This window comes from Embiotoca jacksoni, unplaced genomic scaffold (genome assembly GCF_022577435.1).
Source record: "Embiotoca jacksoni isolate LCO1_2020_lvr unplaced genomic scaffold, fEmbJac1.0.p SCAF_94, whole genome shotgun sequence".
In the NCBI taxonomy this organism is placed as follows: Eukaryota; Metazoa; Chordata; class Actinopteri; family Embiotocidae; genus Embiotoca; species Embiotoca jacksoni.
The window spans coordinates 665,587-685,085 of record NW_027185452.1 but is presented as its reverse complement, the minus strand read 5'-3'; the positions used below and the strand labels follow the sequence as shown (position 1 = coordinate 685,085).

The window sequence follows — 19,499 nt, the reverse complement described above, 5'->3', positions numbered from 1 at the left end:
TTATGAGGGAAAGAAGCAAGACGGAAAGAAAAAGGTGGAAGGAAGGAAAAGAGGAAAGTAGGAAAGAAGATAAGAAAGGAAGTTAAAAGGGGAGGAAGAGCCGTAAAAGCGGGAAGATTTAAACACCGGAGAGCCGATCTGGTCTGTCCTGCAGAGGGCGCTGCGGTAGGTCTCCTCTGTAGTTTCCTGTCTGTCCTGCAGAGGGCGCTGCGGTAGGTCTCCTCTGTAGTTTCCTGTCTGTCCTGCAGAGGGCGCTGCGGTAGGTCTCCTCTGTAGTTTCCTGTCTGTCCTGCAGAGGGCGCTGCGGTCTGCGGACCCTCAGACATAAAGAGCCGCTGATCTGATCGGTTCAGTCTGTCTGCGTTCCGCCGCTTTTCTGCTTCAGACGCTCGAACAGCGACACAAAGGAGCTGCTGCTCCGTTATCGATCCTTCATCCGTCCATCAGTCCATCCGTCCATCCTTTATCCGTCCATCCGTCCATCAGTCCATCCGTCCATCAGTCCATCCTTCATCCGTCCATCCGTCCATCAGTAGGATCGGAGCCGCTGAGCCGTGAGGATGGATCTGCTGTCTGTCTGCGTCCAGCTGATCTCAGGTCAGATTTATATTTAAAGTCTCTGATGTTTGTATTTTAATGAAAATAGAAAGAAGCTTGTTTTCTATTCTATTCTATTTCTATGATTTTAATCATCATAAGTCGTTTTTAACGTGTTGTTCTTCAGCTGCTGTGCACGTGGATAATATATTGATAATAATAATAATACAAAGCATAAAAAGAGATCAATTAAAATCGACATCCATCCAAATTAAAATTAAAATGAATCCGCTTTTGTGATTTTAGGTTCCAGTGCGGGAATCAGACGTGTTCATTAGTTTTTTTGATTGATCACTGGATGTTTCGATCATCAGTTTATCAGACGTTTTAAACGTCACGTGACTTCATCGGCGTTTCTCCTGTCAGCTGCTATCGATTGATTAATCAATCAGCAGGTAAACAGCTATAATTCAATAATTGATTGTCAGAAAAGCGGAACACAAACTTCTTCCAGTGAATTGAATCTCTTTTTTATTGTTTATTCGACTAAATTAGACGTAAATTTGGACGTCACAGTGTTTGTCAACGTTTTCTGAGGTTTAAAAGACCAAATAATTAATCAAGTAATCAAGAAAAGAAAATAATCAGTGACTGAATTTTAAATCTGATGTGAAACTGAATAAGTAGTGTAGTTAATAATGTAAAAATAATGTAGTTTATGATGACAGCAGAATCCAGTGGTGGAAAGTACTCGTTTAGTGTAGAAGTACTTGTACTTTACTCGAGTACTTCCACTTCAGGACATTTATTTTATGTTAGTTTAGATCCTACTGAAAAATAGAATTAATAAATGAGTTTAAATTCGAATAAAATTAGTTTTTGATTGATTCTTGTTTTAAAAATCTGAAATATAAAATCATTCAAACGTGTGAATGCAGAGATTTAATTTTGCTGAAGTATTTCCTCCTGAAGAATCAGCTGTTTCAGTCCAAATGTGCGGAGCTGCAGCCTCCTGTGGTCCCTGAACGCCCCGATGACACCTTCATGTTCCCAGAACAACAGATAAACGTCAGAAGGCCTGTTTTCAGCTCGAGCTGCGACTCCTGATCGTTTCCCTGATTTATTGATTATTAGTTCAGTTTAAACTCTGAAGATTGTAACAGAACAAAGTTTCTGGGCCGATTTAGTTCCCCCTCTCGGTTAACTTTAAAGACGTGTTTATTAACTCGGCTCTTTTTGTTTTTTGACCGTGTTTAGTTTAGCTGGTGGTTAAAGGGGGCGTGGCTAAAGCGGGGGAAATAAAAAGTCTTTGAGAGCTCTTCGAGCACACAGTGAAATTAAATGCGTCCCAAATTGTTTACATTGTTTGTTTGTTGTTGTTTCCACAGCCGTGCTGCTGATGTCACCGCGGTGCGTTCAGGGTCTGAGCGTGGAGCTGCGTCCCCGGCGGCCTCTGTTCCGGCTGGGCGAGCGTCATCGGCTGGTCTGCTCGGTCCAGGACTGTCCCACGACCCCCCGCATTTCCTGGCTGCAGCCGGGGGACCGGCCCCTGACGGTCAGCGCCACTTGGGACCGCTCCGTGGTGACCTTTGACCCCGTGATGAAGGAGCACGAGGGAGGGCTGGTTTGCGAAGTCACCTGCGGAGAGGAGACCAAACACCTGAAGACCTCGGTGCAGGTTTACTGTGAGTCCAACTCGGGTTTAAAAAAAACGGGAACGAATTCGAGACATCTGACACAAATTGTTTTGATGTCAGTTTTTTTTCTGGAGCTTTCGACGGTGTCACATGATCTTCTTCAGCAGATGTTGTTTGCCCAGTTTGATTGTTGTTATCAGCTGTTTCAGAGATGACTCCCTGAGGAAGGTCATGTGACGCTGTAGAAGCCTAGCAGTGACCGCCGTGTGCTTTTCCAGCCTTCCCATCAGCCCCGGTGGTCACGGGCCAGGACCACCTGAGACGGGGGGCGGAGTCAACCCTCACCTGCCAGGTGTCTGACGCGTACCCGGCCGATCTCCTGAACCTCACCTGGCTCCGAGGAGACACCGTCCTGCAGAGCATCATGGGAGATCCCGGGTCCAGCTCGGTCCGGTCCGAGTACAGGTTCACGCCTCTGCAGCAGGACTCAGGAGGGAACATCAGCTGCAGGGCCACGCTGGAGCTGATGGAGCTGATGGAGCTGATGGAGCTGCCGGCTGAGAACCGGACCGCAGAGACCACCGTCCCCCTAAACCTCCGCTGTGAGTCCCGAATCTGAGTCCCGAATCTGAGTCCTGCTGAGTCTTTGCCTCCTCAGTCCTGATGGATCTGGACCATGAATCCTCTCCGTCTCCTCTGCAGATGCTCCCGTTGTCGTGGCGATATCGGACTCCGTGGTGTTGATGGACGGGTCCTCGCTGACTCTCAACTGTTCAGCGGTGGGAAACCCCGAGCCGACCGTCGCCTGGATCTCGGGGACGGCGGGCGGTCGAGGCGGTCGAGGCGGTCGGCTCGTCTTCGATCCGGTGAGACTCGCTGACGCCGGACGGTACGAGTGTGAAGCCCGAAACACCGAAGGAAACGACAGCGCCGCCGTGGACGTCAGCGTTCACGGTGAGAGTGGAGATCCTGTTTCACTTCTGTCCTGTTTGTCGGCTCCGCCTTGTTTACCTCTGACGCACCTGTCTGCCCCCCACATAGCTCCGCCCACCAACACCTCCCTGTCGGTGAGTCCAGGTGAGGACGTGGTGGAGGGTCAGCGGGTGACCTTCACCTGTCGCTCAGACGCAGCTCCGCCCCCCGCGCTGGTGCTGAAGAAGGACGGGGTGGAGCTTAAGAGGACTGACCCCGCCTCCTCGTCCTCCTCGATCACCTTCAGCCTCTCCTCCGCCTTCCTGGAAGACTCCGCCCTCTACAGGTGCGAAGCGTCCAATCAGTACGGCTCCCAGCTGGTTTCCAGCTCCGTCACCGTCAGAGGTACTTTCTCACTTTGTTTTCACTTTTAGTTTTATGTCTCAGTTTTGTTTTGATTTTCTTTCATCTTCCTTCGTATCAGTTTTACTTTTAATGGCCCTCTAATGAGATTTTGTAACGTGAGATTAAATTCCTGAATCGTTTTTTTCCCCTCAGACCAAACAGGAAGACGGAAAAATTCCCCGACTAGAAACGACAAAAGACATTCTGTTAATGATTAATATTATTTTAAGGATAAAAATGTTTCCTTTCAATAAAATAGTCTAAACTTATAAGCAGGGTTGATTTGACACCTGAGCACCTAAAACTACATAAATAATGCTGTAAACATTATTCACGGCAAAATATACAATATTTATCTTTGAATCTTTCATTTTTGGAGTCGCTATAAAAACACTTTTCTTGGAGGAAAAATCTTAACAACACAAAACACAAAAAGGAATTTACAGTTTGTTTTTATCCTGAATTGTTCTGATTCTTTAAAGAAAAGCAAAGCTGGTTCTAAAGTTTCTCGTCGCTTCTTCTCCGAAACAAATCAAGATCTGAATAACTTTAATGTTTGACGAGATTGTTTGTCTTTGAAGAAGATAGTTCTGATTGAATCGCCCTGAAATTAGATACGAGATTCTCTCCGTGTCAGTCGGAGTCTGTTTCTGAGCCAATAATCAGATACAGAATTATTTTTAATAACCTGTAAGACTTATCAGTTTAAATTGCAGTTTGAGGCCGAAGGGTTAATAAAATGTTAAATAAAAGGATTCAGCTTCACGTGTGTTTGTGTAACGTCTCCTTATTTCCTTATGTTTCATTTATTTATTAAAACCTATTATTTCAGCGCCTTCAGCCACCATACTTTTCCTGGTTTCCTGATATTTTACTGGAAACTTTCCTAATAATTTCCATAAAAGATTAGCTCGATGTTTGTAAGTCCAGCAGAGTTTGGTTTCTAATTATGATGGAAAGATGTGAAATACCTGCTGGTTTCAGGAAAGCAGCTGTCGAGAAAGAGTCCGGTCCACGGTCATAAATCAGAGTTTGACTCCAGCAGGTTTTATCCTGAATGCAGATTATTGTCGATCGTCACATTTTCATGTTTGTTTTTAACATTGAAACGTGTTTGTTTCCACGAACAGAATTAAAATCAACTTTTAAAAAGCGTTTTATTGCACCTGATTGGTGGAAGTCGTCCTCGGCCGGTCGGTAATCGGCGGTTGTTCCTTCAGCTCATCCTCTGCAGGTGGAGGCGAGTCCTCGGGTGTCGGCGGACCGCGGCTCCGCTCTGATCCTGACCTGCCGGGCCTCCGGGTGTCGCCACCCTCCGACGCTCACCTGGAGGAGGACGGACCGGGACAGGACCGTCCTGCAGACGACGCGGCAGCAGGACGGACTGTCTCTGCTGCACCTGCAGGACCTGGACCTCCGGGACCAGGGAGGCTACGGCTGTGAGGCCGAATGTGACTCCTTCATCAGGAACAGAACCATCCAGGTCCTCGTCTACTGTGAGTCTGACACACCTGAGACACCCGAGACACCCGAGACACCTGAGACACCTCAGACACCTCAGACACCTGAGACACCTGAGACACCTGAGACACCTGAGACACCCGAGACACCTCAGACACCTGAGACACCTGAGACACCTGAGACACCTCAGACACCTGAGACACCTGAGACACCTGAGACACCTCAGACACCTCAGACACCTGAGACACCTGAGACACCTGAGACACCTGAGACACCCGAGACACCTCAGACACCTGAGACACCTGAGACACCTGAGACACCTCAGACACCTCAGACACCTCAGACACCTGAGACACCTGAGACACCTGAGACACCTCAGACACCTGAGACACCTGAGACACCTGAGACACCTCAGACACCTCAGACACCTGAGACACCTGAGACACCTGAGACACCTGAGACACCCGAGACACCTCAGACACCTGAGACACCTGAGACACCTGAGACACCTCAGACACCTCAGACACCTCAGACACCTGAGACACCTCAGACACCTCAGACACCTGAGACACCTCAGACACCCGAGACACCCGAGACACCTGAGACACCTGAGACACCTCAGACACCCGAGACACCTCAGACACCTCAGACACCTGAGACACCTCAGACACCCGAGACACCTCAGACACCTCAGACACCTGAGACACCTCAGACACCTCAGACACCTGAGACACCTGAGACACCTGAGACACCTCAGACACCTCAGACACCTGAGACACCTGAGACACCTCAGACACCTGAGACACCCGAGACACCCGAGACACCCGAGACACCTCAGACACCCGAGACACCTCAGACACCTCAGACACCTGAGACACCTCAGACACCCGAGACACCTCAGACACCTCAGACACGTCAGACACCTCAGACACGTCAGACACCCGAGACACCCGAGACACCTCAGACACGTCAGACACCCGAGACACCTCAGACACCTCAGACACCTGAGACACCTGAGACACCTGAGACACCCGAGACACCCGAGACACCTCAGACACGTCAGACACCCGAGACACCCGAGACACCTCAGACACCTCAGACACCCGAGACACCTCAGACACCTCAGACACCTGAGACACCCGAGACACCCGAGACACCTCAGACACGTCAGACACCTCAGACACCCGAGACACCCGAGACACCTCAGACACCCGAGACACCTCAGACACCTCAGACACCTGAGACACCTGAGACACCTGAGACACCTCAGACACGTCAGACACCCGAGACACCCGAGACACCTCAGACACCTCAGACACCCGAGACACCCGAGACACCTCAGACACGTCAGACACCTCAGACACCTGAGACACCTGAGACACCCGAGACACCTCAGACACCTGAGACACCCGAGACACCTGAGACACCTGAGACACCTCAGACACCTCAGACACCTGAGACACCCGAGACACCCGAGACACCCGAGACACCTGAGACACCCGAGACACCTCAGACACCTGAGACACCTGAGACACCCGAGACACCTGAGACACCCGAGACACCTCAGACACCTGAGACACCTGAGACACCCGAGACACCTGAGACACCTGAGACACCTCAGACACCTGAGACACCCGAGACACCTCAGACACCTCAGACACCCGAGACACCCGAGACACCTGAGACACCCGAGACACCTGAGACACCTGAGACACCTCAGAACATGTCACTCACATTCATACTTCAGCTGAGAAAAGGAGAAATATATAAAAGAATAAAGAAACGCTGCAAACAGATAAAACAGTGTCGTCTGCAAACTGGAGAGTTTTTCTTCACTATAAAAGTAAAAAATCACTTAAAATACTGCAAGTTAATTCTTCATTTAACCTCACAATCACATTCACCTTCATCAGGAGATCCTCTGTTGAATTAATATGAAGAATTACGCTACTTTGAAATGATAAAACATCCATTAACTGTCAGTTTACAAAGAGTTAAAAAAGAAAAAGTCAAAACCCCTTAAAAACAACATTTCTTTGTCCTAAAGTTTTAATTTAAGATGCTTTTAAATCGGTCCTCCGTTTATTAATCCTTAATTTACTGCTTAAAACGCACCAGACACCATTTATAATTCATATTTTGGTGTTTTTAAGAGGGTTTCATTCCAATGAAAGCTGAAGAGTAGAAACGTTTTCACTCCTTAAAAAAATTCCCTCAAACCATGAAGAAATCTCATGAAATACAGTTATTTTCTTAAAACTTAAGTGAATCATGCAGGTGCTTAATTACTGCAACGCGAGTATGAAACTTAATCCGATTTTCTAATTTTAGGAATTTAAGGGAAGATTTTAGCGGCTCTTGTAAAAAAAAAAAGAAAACATTAAAAACAAACAGGAAGCAGACGGATGTAAAAAATATCAGAAATATCTTATTATTATTATTATACTATATTATCAGATATTATTAATGAAACTGTAATGCGACTTCACGTGTTGTAAGAAATAAATAAAGTGGGGAGGTTGATGCTTTAGAACGAGGTCTCGTGAGGAACTCTTAAAGTCCATGTTAGGTTTGTTTTACTGAATATTCCCGGCAGGTTCTGGAGACTCGGACTTCCTGTCAGAGGTTTTTGCAATAAAAGAGAAGCGGCTCGTAAATCAGTTACCGCCGGCTTTCAGCTCGGGTTTTGTTTTCGGACACGTTGAGTCCTGCTGCTGCTGCTGCGAGCGCAGAGGTCAAAGGTCGCAGAGCTTCACGCTGTTGGTTTAGTGTTACAGAATCCGACTCAGGATATTTCTATTTAAAAACAGGCATTCCTTTTCATTACAGCTGAAAGCAGCTGATAAAAAGCACCGTGTCACCGTGTTCGAGTTATGTAACTAAGAAGTGCGATAAGCAGCTGGTACCGTCCATCAGTTAGACTTTTTTTTTTTTCCCAAAATAAAAGTGTGTTTGTGGCTCAGAGCTTTTATTGTTGACGGTGAGAAAAATGTTCCTCATCCTTTAATCTCAACTAAGGAGGACAAACTCCAACGCTCTGACTGCCAGGAAGTGGCACAGCAGGGGGGGTGAGAAAGAAGCCAAATCTCTCACCCCTCCGACCCCCCCACCTCCCCGACCACTTTAACTCAAACAGTGAAAGCCTCCCACACAGAGACTCCGTGTTTCATCAGGCAGCTGAACTCTGGTCAGAAGTTCACGTCCTCAGAGACTAAAAGCATCAACGTGTTCCTGAGCCCACGCAGTGATTTCCACTATAGAATCATCTTTAACTTGTTGTTTTGTTTTGTTTTTTCTTCTCTGCAGCGTTTCCGTCCGATCCAATTCTGGAGGACCCCGGTCCCGTCCTGCTGGGCCAGGAGGCGGTCCTTCGCTGTGATGTCATCAACGTCTTCTCGGCCAATCAGCTGAGGATCCGGTGGCTGTCGGGGAACGCGACGTTGTTGTTGGAGTCGTTCGGGTTCTCCGGTTCTCTACGGAACGTCTCGTCTGTTCTGCGTCAGCGGGCCGAGGAGGATCAGCCGGTTCTGACCTGCAGAGCGGAGCTGCTGACGGAGGACGAGGACGTGTGGAGGTCCAGGAGGACGGCCGTCCTTCTGCAGCTTCACTGTACGTTTTTATTCCTTCTGGGAATGAACGGCTTCTCAAAGGTTCCAGGTTTCAGTGTTCAGGTGGAGCGACCGGCCAAGAACATTCAGATTTGAGTTTGATCAATTAGGATTCAGGTTTTAATTAACTCTGATTAAGGTGTGTTAAACACCTTTGTACGCAAGGTTTTCTATTCTCTGATTCAAGTTGATCTAAATTCAGATTCAAATTTAGTTCATTTCAGTTTATCTTCAATTCTGATTTAGATTCAAGCTTTTTTTAAACTCACGTGAAATTCAGGTTTTAAACATTTTGGTTTTGTTCATCTCAGATTCCAATTTAGTTTTTCTCAGATTCATGTTTTTTAAAACTAGGATTCAGGTTTTATTAAATTCAGATTTGGACTAGTTAAACTTAGATTTAGGTTTTGGTTAAATCAGATTCCAGTTTTGTTAAACTAAAATTCAGGTTTTGTTAATCTCAGATTCCAGTTTTGTTAAACACCTGATCCGTCTGTACTTCAGACCCTCCGAGAACAACCGTCCTGTCGGTGAGTCCAGGTGAGGACGTGGTCGAGGGTCAGCTGGTGACGTTCACCTGCCGCTCAGACGGAGCTCCGCCCCCCACACTGGTGCTGAGGAGGGAGGGGGAGGAGCTTCACAGGACCGACCCCGCCTCCTCCTCCACCACCTCGCTCACCTTCAGCCTCTCCTCCACCCTGCTGGAAGACTCCGCCCTCTACAAGTGTGAAGCATCCAATCAGCACGGACACCAGCTGTTCTCCCGCTCCGTCACGGTCAAAGGTCAGACGATTAATAATCATATCGATAAACTTTCATTCACAAAATGACGTGAAGGTTGAAGTGTTTTACAAGAAGGAAGTCAACTCATAAATCTCTAATTAAATAACCTAAATTCATATTTAACTCCAGCTTTGATTCAGTCCTCCTTCACTTCTTCCTCTGCTTCTTGTTTTTTTTTCCTGACTGTGTTCGGTTATCAACGAAGTCAACGACCTCTCACTCCTTCATAAGAAGCTGAGACAGAAATAAACTCTGACTCCACCTCTGAGTCACGAGTCCGACACCTCGGCCGTCAGCCTCCTCAGCGAACTCAACCGATTATTAAAAAAAGCAGCTATTAGAAATCAATTTATTTCTCATGATTGACAGTTGTCCTGCGATAAAACTGAAAGGTTGCTTCTTTGGTGAAACATTTTAAAACTCATCCGATAACATATTTCACTTCTGTACGGAAAGTTTAAACCCTCTGAGTCAGAATTCATCCAGACGACTGCAGCCGGCATAAAAACGCATTTTTATCAATGGAAGTCTTGAATGTAATTCAATAACTGACCTGTTGTGAGGCTGAAATAGAGCCAAACATCTCAACAGAAGGCTTTTATACATAATTATAGAATATTTGCATATAAATAATGTGAATTAAATCTCATTTTCTGCACATTAACTGATTTTCATTAAAGGAAGAAAGTTTAAAAAAATGACAGGAGAAAACGATGAAGAGATTAAATTTAAGATGATCTTTTAATGTTTCAGTTCTTGTGAGACTGATTTGCCGCAAAAGTCTATTAAAAGATGCAGAACGGTCACGTGACGACGTCGTCACCCGACGACGAGGTGACGACGTGCTGATTGAAGGTCTGACAGGAGGTCAAGAGGTTCAGCTGAGCTGCTTCCACAAACAAACATGCTTCATAAATATGACTCATTTTTTTACAAATCCACATTTTAACAGTTTGTTTATATTCAGTTTAACTTTAAATACAAAAAAACATCATCAATAAAACGAGTGCAAAGTAAACGCGTGTTCCTTCCAGTCGTTACCGAACGGAGATCCCGGCTTCTGTCCGTTATCTGCGGAGGTCGGCGGGTCGTCGTGCTGCTTTCCATCCCAGCTCCTTCAAAGTGTTGGAATTAGTCACCAAAACCGCCTCCGCACAAAATCCCCCTCGAACATCCTGCGATTCATCAGAGATCATTTCAGCTCGCGGGAGATGTGACGGTCTGACTGACAGGAAGAACAGCAGCAACACAAACACGACTTCAAACCCGCGTTGGGCGATGTGTCACCGCGGCGACGGGAAATTAACTCGTTCACTGCTTTAAAAAATGCCTCCTTCACAGATCTTTATCACAGATGTCAAAAGTGACAAAAATGCAGCATCGGTCGGACTTTTTACCTCAATTACACAGATTAAACAAGTAATTCTTAAAATACTTGGTAGAATAATGATAAATGTAAATACAGCGTGAGACCACTTTGTCTTTTTGTTGACGTTGACTTCGGGTCAGCTGATGACGTCCGTTTACGTCGTCAGTATTGTTTTTTTTCTCTGTCGATGACGTCATCGTCTGAGATGCTGAAGGAAGCTGAATGTGATCTGGTTTCTTTCTCAGCTCCTCCGAGGAACACCACGGTCCTCGTCCTGCCGTCTACGGTGGTCCAGGAGGGACAAAATGTCACTGTCTGCTGCCAAACAATCAGCTTCCCGCCGTCAGCCGTGATTCTCAAGAAACTGACCAACGGGACGGAGATATATTCCCCCAATGGCACCTTCCTGTTGGTCAACGTCACCGCCAGAGACTCGGGGCTGTATCAGGTCAACGTGACCAACGACCTCGGTTACCAGGTCAAAGTCTTCAGCATCAGCGTCAGAGGTCCGTCAGTTAGACCAGTTTACCGGCCCGGTTCTGGTCTGACATCTAATTTGAACACATTCTTTTTTTAAGAAGACGGTTTAGAAACAGATTTAGTTTGACAAACAAATTCTCTCCTTGTTTTTTGTGCAGAAAGAAGCACCCGACGTCCTGTGAGTCTCGGCGTCGGCGTCATCCCAGCCGTCTGCGTTGCCGCCGGGCTAGCGGCTTCCGCTCTGATCCTCGACTTCCTGAGGCGATCCAAGAAGAAAGGCTTTTATCAGTTGCAACAGTCGACGCCGCCTTCGGCCTGAGGCTCACACTGGACTAACAGACTCGTTGATGTGGCTACCAAATTCCAAAATATGGCTGCCACTTCAAGACATGGTGCTTTTAAAGTCCTGTGTGACTGCCACGTCTCAACATGTTGCTACCAAGTTTTAAAATATGACCAAAATTTGGCTGCTAAAGTACAACATCTCACTATAGCACATGTGGCTTTGTGCCTTTTAAACGTTTGGCTTTGATTTGCCAAAATGTGGCTGTCATGTCCCAATATGAGGCCACTAACTTTTCATCATGTGGCTTCACTATGTACAGCTACTATTTCCAAACATGTGGCTACTGGGGTTCAACATGTGGCTACCTTATCCCCTATCCTGTGGCTTTTTTATTGCAACATTTGGCTGTCATGTTCTAACATGTGGCTACTAATTATTCAATAATTCAATTATGTGGCTTAAGTCTCCTAACATGTCACCACCACATTACAATATGTATTACCCACCTCCCAACACGTGACTACCAAGTTCGAAACTTTGACTACAACATCACCCGAAGTTAGCCATGATCTTGGAATATGTGGCTACTAAGGTTGTACATAGTCCTACAAAGTCTTAACGTGTGACTTTGATGTCCCAATTGGTGGCCAGTACTTTTAAGATCCCAGTATGTGGCAGCCACCTCCAAATATGCTGCTTTAACAGCTTCACGTGTGGCTAGCAATTCTTAGAATATGACTACCTCTTAACATTTTACTGCCACTTTCCGTATTTCCAACATTTGGTTTCAATGTACCAATATGTGAAAACCACCAGCTAATATCCTGACATGTTGCTACCAAGTACCAAACTATGGCTGTCATTTACTAAGATGCAGCTACCACGTCACAATGGGACTACTCCATTCCAACATGTGGCTGCTACTTCCTAATATGTGGCTACCACCTCCCAACATGAGGCTACCACTTCTCAAGATGAGGCTACCACCTCTCAACATATGGCTACCACCTCCGAGATGTGTAACACTGCAATAAGTGCCAAAATGTGACTTTAATATCCGACCACCTCATAATATGACTTGTATGATATACAACGTTCGGCTACCATCACACAACACATGACTAATGGCTTAGAATATGTTGGGTCCACCACCCTATAAATGGCTACCAAATATTATCATGTGACCGGTGTCCCTGCATAACTGCTGCCACACAAACCTGTTGTTATAACAATCCAGTGCTTGGTCACCAACTCCCAACAGGAGGCTACAAACTCCCAACCTGAGGCTACCAACTCCGAACACGTGCCACCACCACCTTTTGTGTGATTTTGATGTTCAGACATTTGACTACAACCTTCTGGGATGGCACTACATCCTCACCGTATGTGACTACTGCATCCCAACATGCCGTTTTGATGTTCCAGCATGTGGCTATCATGTTCCAACATTTGGCTACCACTCCTTAACAACAGTTTAGCTTGAATAATAATAATAATAGTGGACACTACAAATCTTACAGTAATATAAAATGACATTTTCTGTTGAACCAGCAACTTTTCGGTGACTGTGACCTCTGACCTCCTTTTCGGTGAACTGTCCCTTTAACTGCTCGGCCTGAAGGAGCTGAATCACAGAAAAGCTGCTCAGCTTTTCAGCATTTAACCTTTGACCTTTTTACTGACTGTTGTCCTCCTGTTTTCTCGGTGTCCTCAGCTCTCGGATGGTTTGGTACTGCTGCATCTTTATCTGCTGGATTTCATAGGTTCTGTGGGTTGATTGTAGATATTTGTACAGTTTCTTTCTGTTTGCTTTTATTAAAGATATTTATTTCCTCACTCCTCTCCTGGGTCTAGTTGGAACATGACTTTATTTCCTGAGGACTTTTTTTCTGGGAATTTCCTGTGATTACTCTGACTTTCCCTTTCACTTCTGTCAGATTAAGTGTTTACTGGATGTCTCCCTGGCGGTTTGGATGGTAACCATGGTGACACCTCGGCTGCCAGACTGTTTGTTTTTCTGTTTTCTTACTGCTGGTTTGAAGAAAACGTTTTCTGACTCTGAGAGAAGTTAAAGTGATGCATCGTTCTCGCTGGAAAGTCAGAGGACACACACAAAAAAAAAAGACATAAAACAAAAGGACACAAAACAAAAAAGACACAGAACAACCACAAACAGGAGGAGAATAACTTCAGATATGTTATTATTATTATTTGTAATCATCTCTTTCTCTCGGGGCTTCTTCCTCCTTGAAAAGACGGTTGGAGACGTTTACTTGTCCGTCCTCGGCTTTCTGTCTAAAGAAGTCCGTGTTTGGCCTGAAGTGTCTGAGTGTGTCGTTTAACCCTCTTCAGGATTTATATTTATAGCTGCCTTTAAATGTTCCTGCTGAGTGGAGGAGGTCAGGTCTGTCGTCAGAGACGTCACCGATCACCTCAAACACTGTCGTCTACAAAAAGAAGCTCCAACCCAGAACAAAGGCGGTGATTCAGGCTGCGGTGGGATCGGTCGAACTCCTGCAGGAGCAACGACCTGAACCGATGGATTCAACACGTTCTGGTGGGCTTTTGTCTGCAGCACGAAGCCCATTGGCTGCTCGGCCTGTCGTCGTGGAAACAGGAAGGCTTCAGACGCCGAGGTGTGAAAGAGGAGTGAGTGTGGACCGGTTTCAGTTCAGAGCGTCTGTTCTCGAGGTCCGTTTATTATTTGGGGCTGCAGCACGCACAAACAGCCGGTGTGAGATTGGATCAGCGGGAGGGACGCTCTGCCCGTGATTGGCTGTGATGTCGTGGGAGGAGTTGATTGATAGGTGAACAACCAATCACAAGCAGGTTACAGTTCAGAGCGTGCATTCCTCCGGCCGATCCAATCTAGCACCGACTGGCATGAACGACTCTCAAAGTTACACAATTGGTCGACTTGATACCGCGACTTCCTGTGTTGGTTTCAAATTAAAAGCCCTCGTTTCAAATTAAAAGCCTTCAAACATTTCACGCACAGTCCGGCCGACACGGCAGGTTTTAACCGCGGTTTGTTAGAAATTAAATTTGTTTTTTTTTACAAGTTCAGATGAATTCGGAGAGTCGTCAAAAGTTTGTGGACAGTCTGATCACTTTCAGACACTCGGATCTCACAACAAATTATTTTTCAAAAGTCGGTTTCATAAAGAAAGTCTCGTGTTTCCGCTCTTCTCAGAACTCTGGCCGACGCATTGAAAAGACGTGCGAGTTTAAATTTAACTTTAAGAGTTCACGAAGGTCGAAGATGATCGATACGGACGATTCCCCCGCCGCCCCGAAGTGTTTGAAAGCTGCAGGAAAACAAAAGAGCTCAATCTTCTTCTTCTTCTTCTCCTCAGACAGGAAATACCAGCGGAGCAGGAGTTTAAAATGACAAGACGCAGCAGATCTCTCGTCCTCTTTTTGCACAACGGCGTTCAGAGGTCAGAGCTGGCGGAGGTCCAGCTGGACGAGTGAAAAACACCAAATGGAGCAAAAAAAATAAAAATAGAAACACATTCATCAAGTCCTTTAAGAGTTTCAGCTGAATGCGCACAAACTGAAGAGGCGGATTCACCCGATGAGGAGGGTGAGACCAACCCTCTTCATCGGTCCCTGCACCAGAAGTATGCAGACAGCTTCCACACGAGTTTCTTCTTCTTTCATTTTAAAACAGTGAATAATAAATGAAAGTCTGAGCTTTAATCTGAGCAGGTTTGTGTGGGAGATTCAAGCTTTTTTAACGTCTCGCAGTCCTGAAAGCAAAAAACCAGCCGAGATGAGCTAACGAGCTAACAACGACGTCATCAACGTTAACGTTACTTGAGCTCCTTTTACTGTCAGTGTGACGGGGGATTTTCAGAATAAAAGGTCTGCAGCAAAATTTGTTAACGTAACTGGATTTACAGTCACACGAACACTGTGCCTGTCAACAAGTAAACAGTTGAAAACAACAGGCGTAACCGTGGTAACTACAAATAAAATGGCGACAGCTGTAGCCTCAAACTGCGTTAAATATACTGTCGCTGTGAGGGGGAGGGGGGGTTTCAGAATAAGAGTCTGTTTTGATTCAACCTGTGATAAACGGAGCAGCAGAGGTTCTCCATGTTTCAGGAAGTCACTCTCCACCTTGGGCGAGCGGCGACCAATCGTGTACACTTCCCGTTTTTCGAACTGGCCAATTGCTTCGTCTTCCTGTCGGTGATCAGACCTCGCGTGGAGCGTCGGTGTCTTCTTCTCCATCCCGATGAGGTCACTCAGGGTTTGTGGTCGCCATGGAAACTGATCAGCGAGTCCTCTCATCACCACAGTCACACGGACTGATTTCATAACGATGACTGATGTTTCAACATTGTGGGGAAATAAACAATTCAGGGTTTTTTGTGTGTTGAAGTTTTTTATAGTTTTCAGGACAAAATAAATCCAACATGAGGACGGAATAAAGTTTGTTAAACTCTCATAATTACAAAATAAAACATCATATAAGGTTGAATTTTGAGAAAACATCTCATAATTATTGATAATGTCTGAACAGGAAGTGGCAGCGTGCTCTTTAAGCAGCAGGTGGTGTAGAGTTGGATGTTCTGCTTTGAGCAGCAGGTGGTGTAGAGTTGGATGTTCTGCTTTGAGCAGCAGGTGGTGTAGAGTTGGATGTTCTGCTTTGAGCAGCAGGTGGTGTAGAGTTGGATGTTCTGCTTTGAGCAGCAGGTGGTGTAGAGTTGGATGTTCTGCTTTGAGCAGCAGTTTGTTTTCCAGCTGTGTTGAATATATTCCAAAAGTTTGAACCTTGAGCTAAAAATTACTAAAAGTTAAGATGTTTGGCGTTAAAGAAACTTAAGTTATCAGTATTCAAAATAATCATTCAACAATCATTTTTCATAATAAACCAGTTTTCACAGTTTTTATACTTCGTCTCTGTTTCACGTTGTTTCAGCCTCTTTTAAAGCTTTTAAAAGACTTTTTGTTTGTGAAATCAAATTTTGTTCTAAAAAAAAAATCTCAGAAATAAATGTGAAAAATATATATATATATTTTTGTTTTTGTTTAATCAGTTTTCTACATGTCGCTTAAATAAATAAATAAACGAAAATCATCAACAACATCACAACAGTAGAATTCAGTAGAAGCTGGATGAGACTGACACATGTCAATCACAGACTGTCTGATCGATCCGGTGGGATTTGAATTGATCATCTATCTGTTGGTATCTCCGTGAACAAACATTGATCCAGCAGCAGCTCCGGACTTTGAACCCGAGAGGCTCCAGATTCACTGCAGAGCGACTTGACTGAACGTCAGCTGCACAGGAGCGCCACCTGCTGGTCACCTCAGGTCCTGTCGCCAGGCTTTTATTTTGAAAAACAAGAACATTTGAACCAGGAAAAAGCGCTTAACTGGAAACGTCATCGTCCAAAATGTGAACAATGGCTTCAATGTTGTGCAGCTTCAAAGCCGGAATTAGTGAAAAGAAATGTGTAAATGATAAAGACGTTATCCAAACAGAATTTTTTTGTATCATTTCAGACATTTTATTTTATTTTAATTAAACAAAAAAATGTTTTAAGACCTTTTAGGAGACGTTTGAAGGATCTGAAGATAATTTGGATGTAAAATAAAAAATCAGATCAGTAATAGTGAATGCAGTAGTTGTAGTAGTGAGTGTAGTAGTTGTAGTAGTGAGTGTAGTAGTTGTAGTAGTGAGTGTAGTAGTTGTAGTAGTAAATGCAGTAGTTGTAGTAGTAAATGCAGTAGTTGTAGTAGTGAGTGTAGTAGTTGTAGTAATGAGTGTAGTAGTTGTAGTAGTGAGTGTAGTAGTTGTAGTAGTAAATGCAGTAGTTGTAGTAGTGAGTGTAGTAGTTGTAGTAGTAAATGCAGTAGTTGTAGTAGTAAATGCAGTAGTTGTAGTAGTAAATGCAGTAGTTGTAGTAGTAAATGCAGTAGTTGTAGTAATGAGTGTAGTAGTTGTAGTAGTGAGTGTAGTAGTTGTAGTAGTGAGTGCAGTAGTTGTAGTAGTAAATGCAGTAGTTGTAGTAGTGAGTGTAGTAGTTGTAGTAGTAACTGCAGTAGTTGTAGTATTGAGTGTAGTAGTTGTAGTAGTGAGTGTAGTAGTTGTAGTAATGAGTGTAGTAGTTGTAGTAGTGAGTGTAGTAGTTGTAGTAGTGAGTGTAGTAGTTGTAGTAATGAGTGTAGTAGTTGTAGTAGTGAGTGTAGTAGTTGTAGTAGTAAATGCAGTAGTTGTAGTAATGAGTGTAGTAGTTGTAGTAATGAGTGCAGTAGTTGTCGTCGTAAATGCAGTAGTTGTAGTAATGAGTGTAGTAGTTGTAGTAGTAAATGCAGTAGTTGTAGTAGTGAGTGTAGTAGTTCTAGTAGTGAGTGTAGTAGTTGTAGTAGTAAATGCAGTAGTTGTAGTAATGAGTGTAGTAGTTGTAGTAGTGAGTGTAGTAGTTGTAGTAGTAAATGCAGTAGTTGTAGTAGTGAGTGTAGTAGTTGTAGTAGTAAATGCAGTAGTTGTAGTAGTGAGTGTAGTAGTTGTAGTAGTAAATGCAGTAGTTGTAGTAGTAAATGCAGTAGTTGTAGTAGTGAGTGTAGTAGTTGTAGTAGTAAATGCAGTAGTTGTAGTAGTGAGTGTAGTAGTTGTAGTAATGAGTGTAGTAGTTGTAGTAGTGAGTGTAGTAGTTGTAGTAGTAAATGCAGTAGTTGTAGTAGTGAGTGTAGTAGTTGTAGTAGTAAATGCAGTAGTTGTAGTAGTGAGTGTAGTAGTTGTAGTAGTAAATGCAGTAGTTGTAGTAGTAAATGCAGTAGTTGTAGTAGTAAATGCAGTAGTTGTAGTAATGAGTGTAGTAGTTGTAGTAGTGAGTGTAGTAGTTGTAGTAGTGAGTGCAGTAGTTGTAGTAGTAAATGCAGTAGTTGTAGTAATGAGTGTAGTAGTTGTAGTAATGAGTGTAGTAGTTGTAGTAGTGAGTGTAGTAGTTGTAGTAGTAACTGCAGTAGTTGTAGTATTGAGTGTAGTAGTTGTAGTAATGAGTGTAGTAGTTGTAGTAGTGAGTGTAGTAGTTGTAGTAATGAGTGTAGTAGTTGTAGTAGTGAGTGTAGTAGTTGTAGTAGTAAATGCAGTAGTTGTAGTAGTAAATGCAGTAGTTGTAGTAATGAGTGTAGTAGTTGTAGTAATGAGTGTAGTAGTTGTAGTAATGAGTGTAGTAGTTGTAGTAGTGAGTGTAGTAGTTGTAGTAATGAGTGTAGTAGTTGTAGTAGTAACTGCAGTAGTTGTAGTATTGAGTGTAGTAGTTGTAGTAATGAGTGTAGTAGTTGTAGTAGTGAGTGTAGTAGTTGTAGTAATGAGTGTAGTAGTTGTAGTAGTGAGTGTAGTAGTTGTAGTAGTAAATGCAGTAGTTGTAGTAGTAACTGCAGTAGTTGTAGTAATGAGTGTAGTAGTTGTAGTATTGAGTGTAGTAGTTGTAGTAATGAGTGTAGTAGTTGTAGTAGTGAGTGTAGTAGTTGTAGTAATGAGTGTAGTAGTTGTAGTAGTGAGTGTAGTAGTTGTAGTAGTGAGTGTAGAAGTTGTAGTAATGAGTGTAGTAGTTGTAGTAGTGAGTGTAGTAGTTGTAGTAGTAAATGCAGTAGTTGTAGTAGTAAATGCAGTAGTTGTAGTAATGAGTGTAGTAGTTGTAGTAATGAGTGCAGTAGTTGTCGTCGTAAATGCAGTAGTTGTAGTAATGAGTGTAGTACTTGAAGTAATAAATGCAGTAGTTGTATTACTTGAAGTAGTAAATGCAGTAGTTGTATTACTTGAAGTAGTAAATGCAGTAGTTGTAGTACTTGAAGTAGTAAATGCAGTAGTTGTAGTACTTGAAGTAGTAAATGCAGTAGTTGTAGTACTTGAAGTAGTAAATGCAGTAGTTGTAGTACTTGAAGTAGTAAATGCAGTAATATCTGAGGTTTCTTAGCGTTTGAGGAACTTAAGAACTTTTTCACGCCTCTTATTATGAAATCTGCCCCAAAACCGGAAGTTGACAGTTAGCAACTAC

The 19,499-nt window shown here is 44.2% G+C and overlaps 1 protein-coding gene across 2 annotated transcripts; it reads left to right on the top strand.

Moving 5' to 3' along the window:
• The first annotated feature begins 340 nt into the window (after nucleotides 1-340).
• vcam1b (vascular cell adhesion molecule 1b) lies at nucleotides 341-13,314 on the top strand. Of its 2 annotated transcripts, XM_069141983.1 has the most exons (11): nucleotides 341-454; nucleotides 503-597; nucleotides 1,926-2,222; nucleotides 2,453-2,776; nucleotides 2,877-3,128; nucleotides 3,216-3,491; nucleotides 4,712-4,987; nucleotides 8,259-8,561; nucleotides 9,065-9,343; nucleotides 10,958-11,218; nucleotides 11,351-13,314. In XM_069141983.1, the coding sequence occupies exons 2-11, from the start codon at nucleotides 561-563 to the stop codon at nucleotides 11,509-11,511; spliced, it is 2,466 nt and encodes an 821-aa protein (XP_068998084.1). In that variant the 5' UTR covers nucleotides 341-454; nucleotides 503-560; the 3' UTR covers nucleotides 11,512-13,314. The 2 variants fall into 2 exon arrangements, with proteins under 2 accessions (XP_068998084.1, XP_068998083.1); XM_069141982.1 differs by having other exon boundaries at nucleotides 341-597.
• The last annotated feature ends 6,185 nt before the right edge of the window (nucleotides 13,315-19,499 follow it).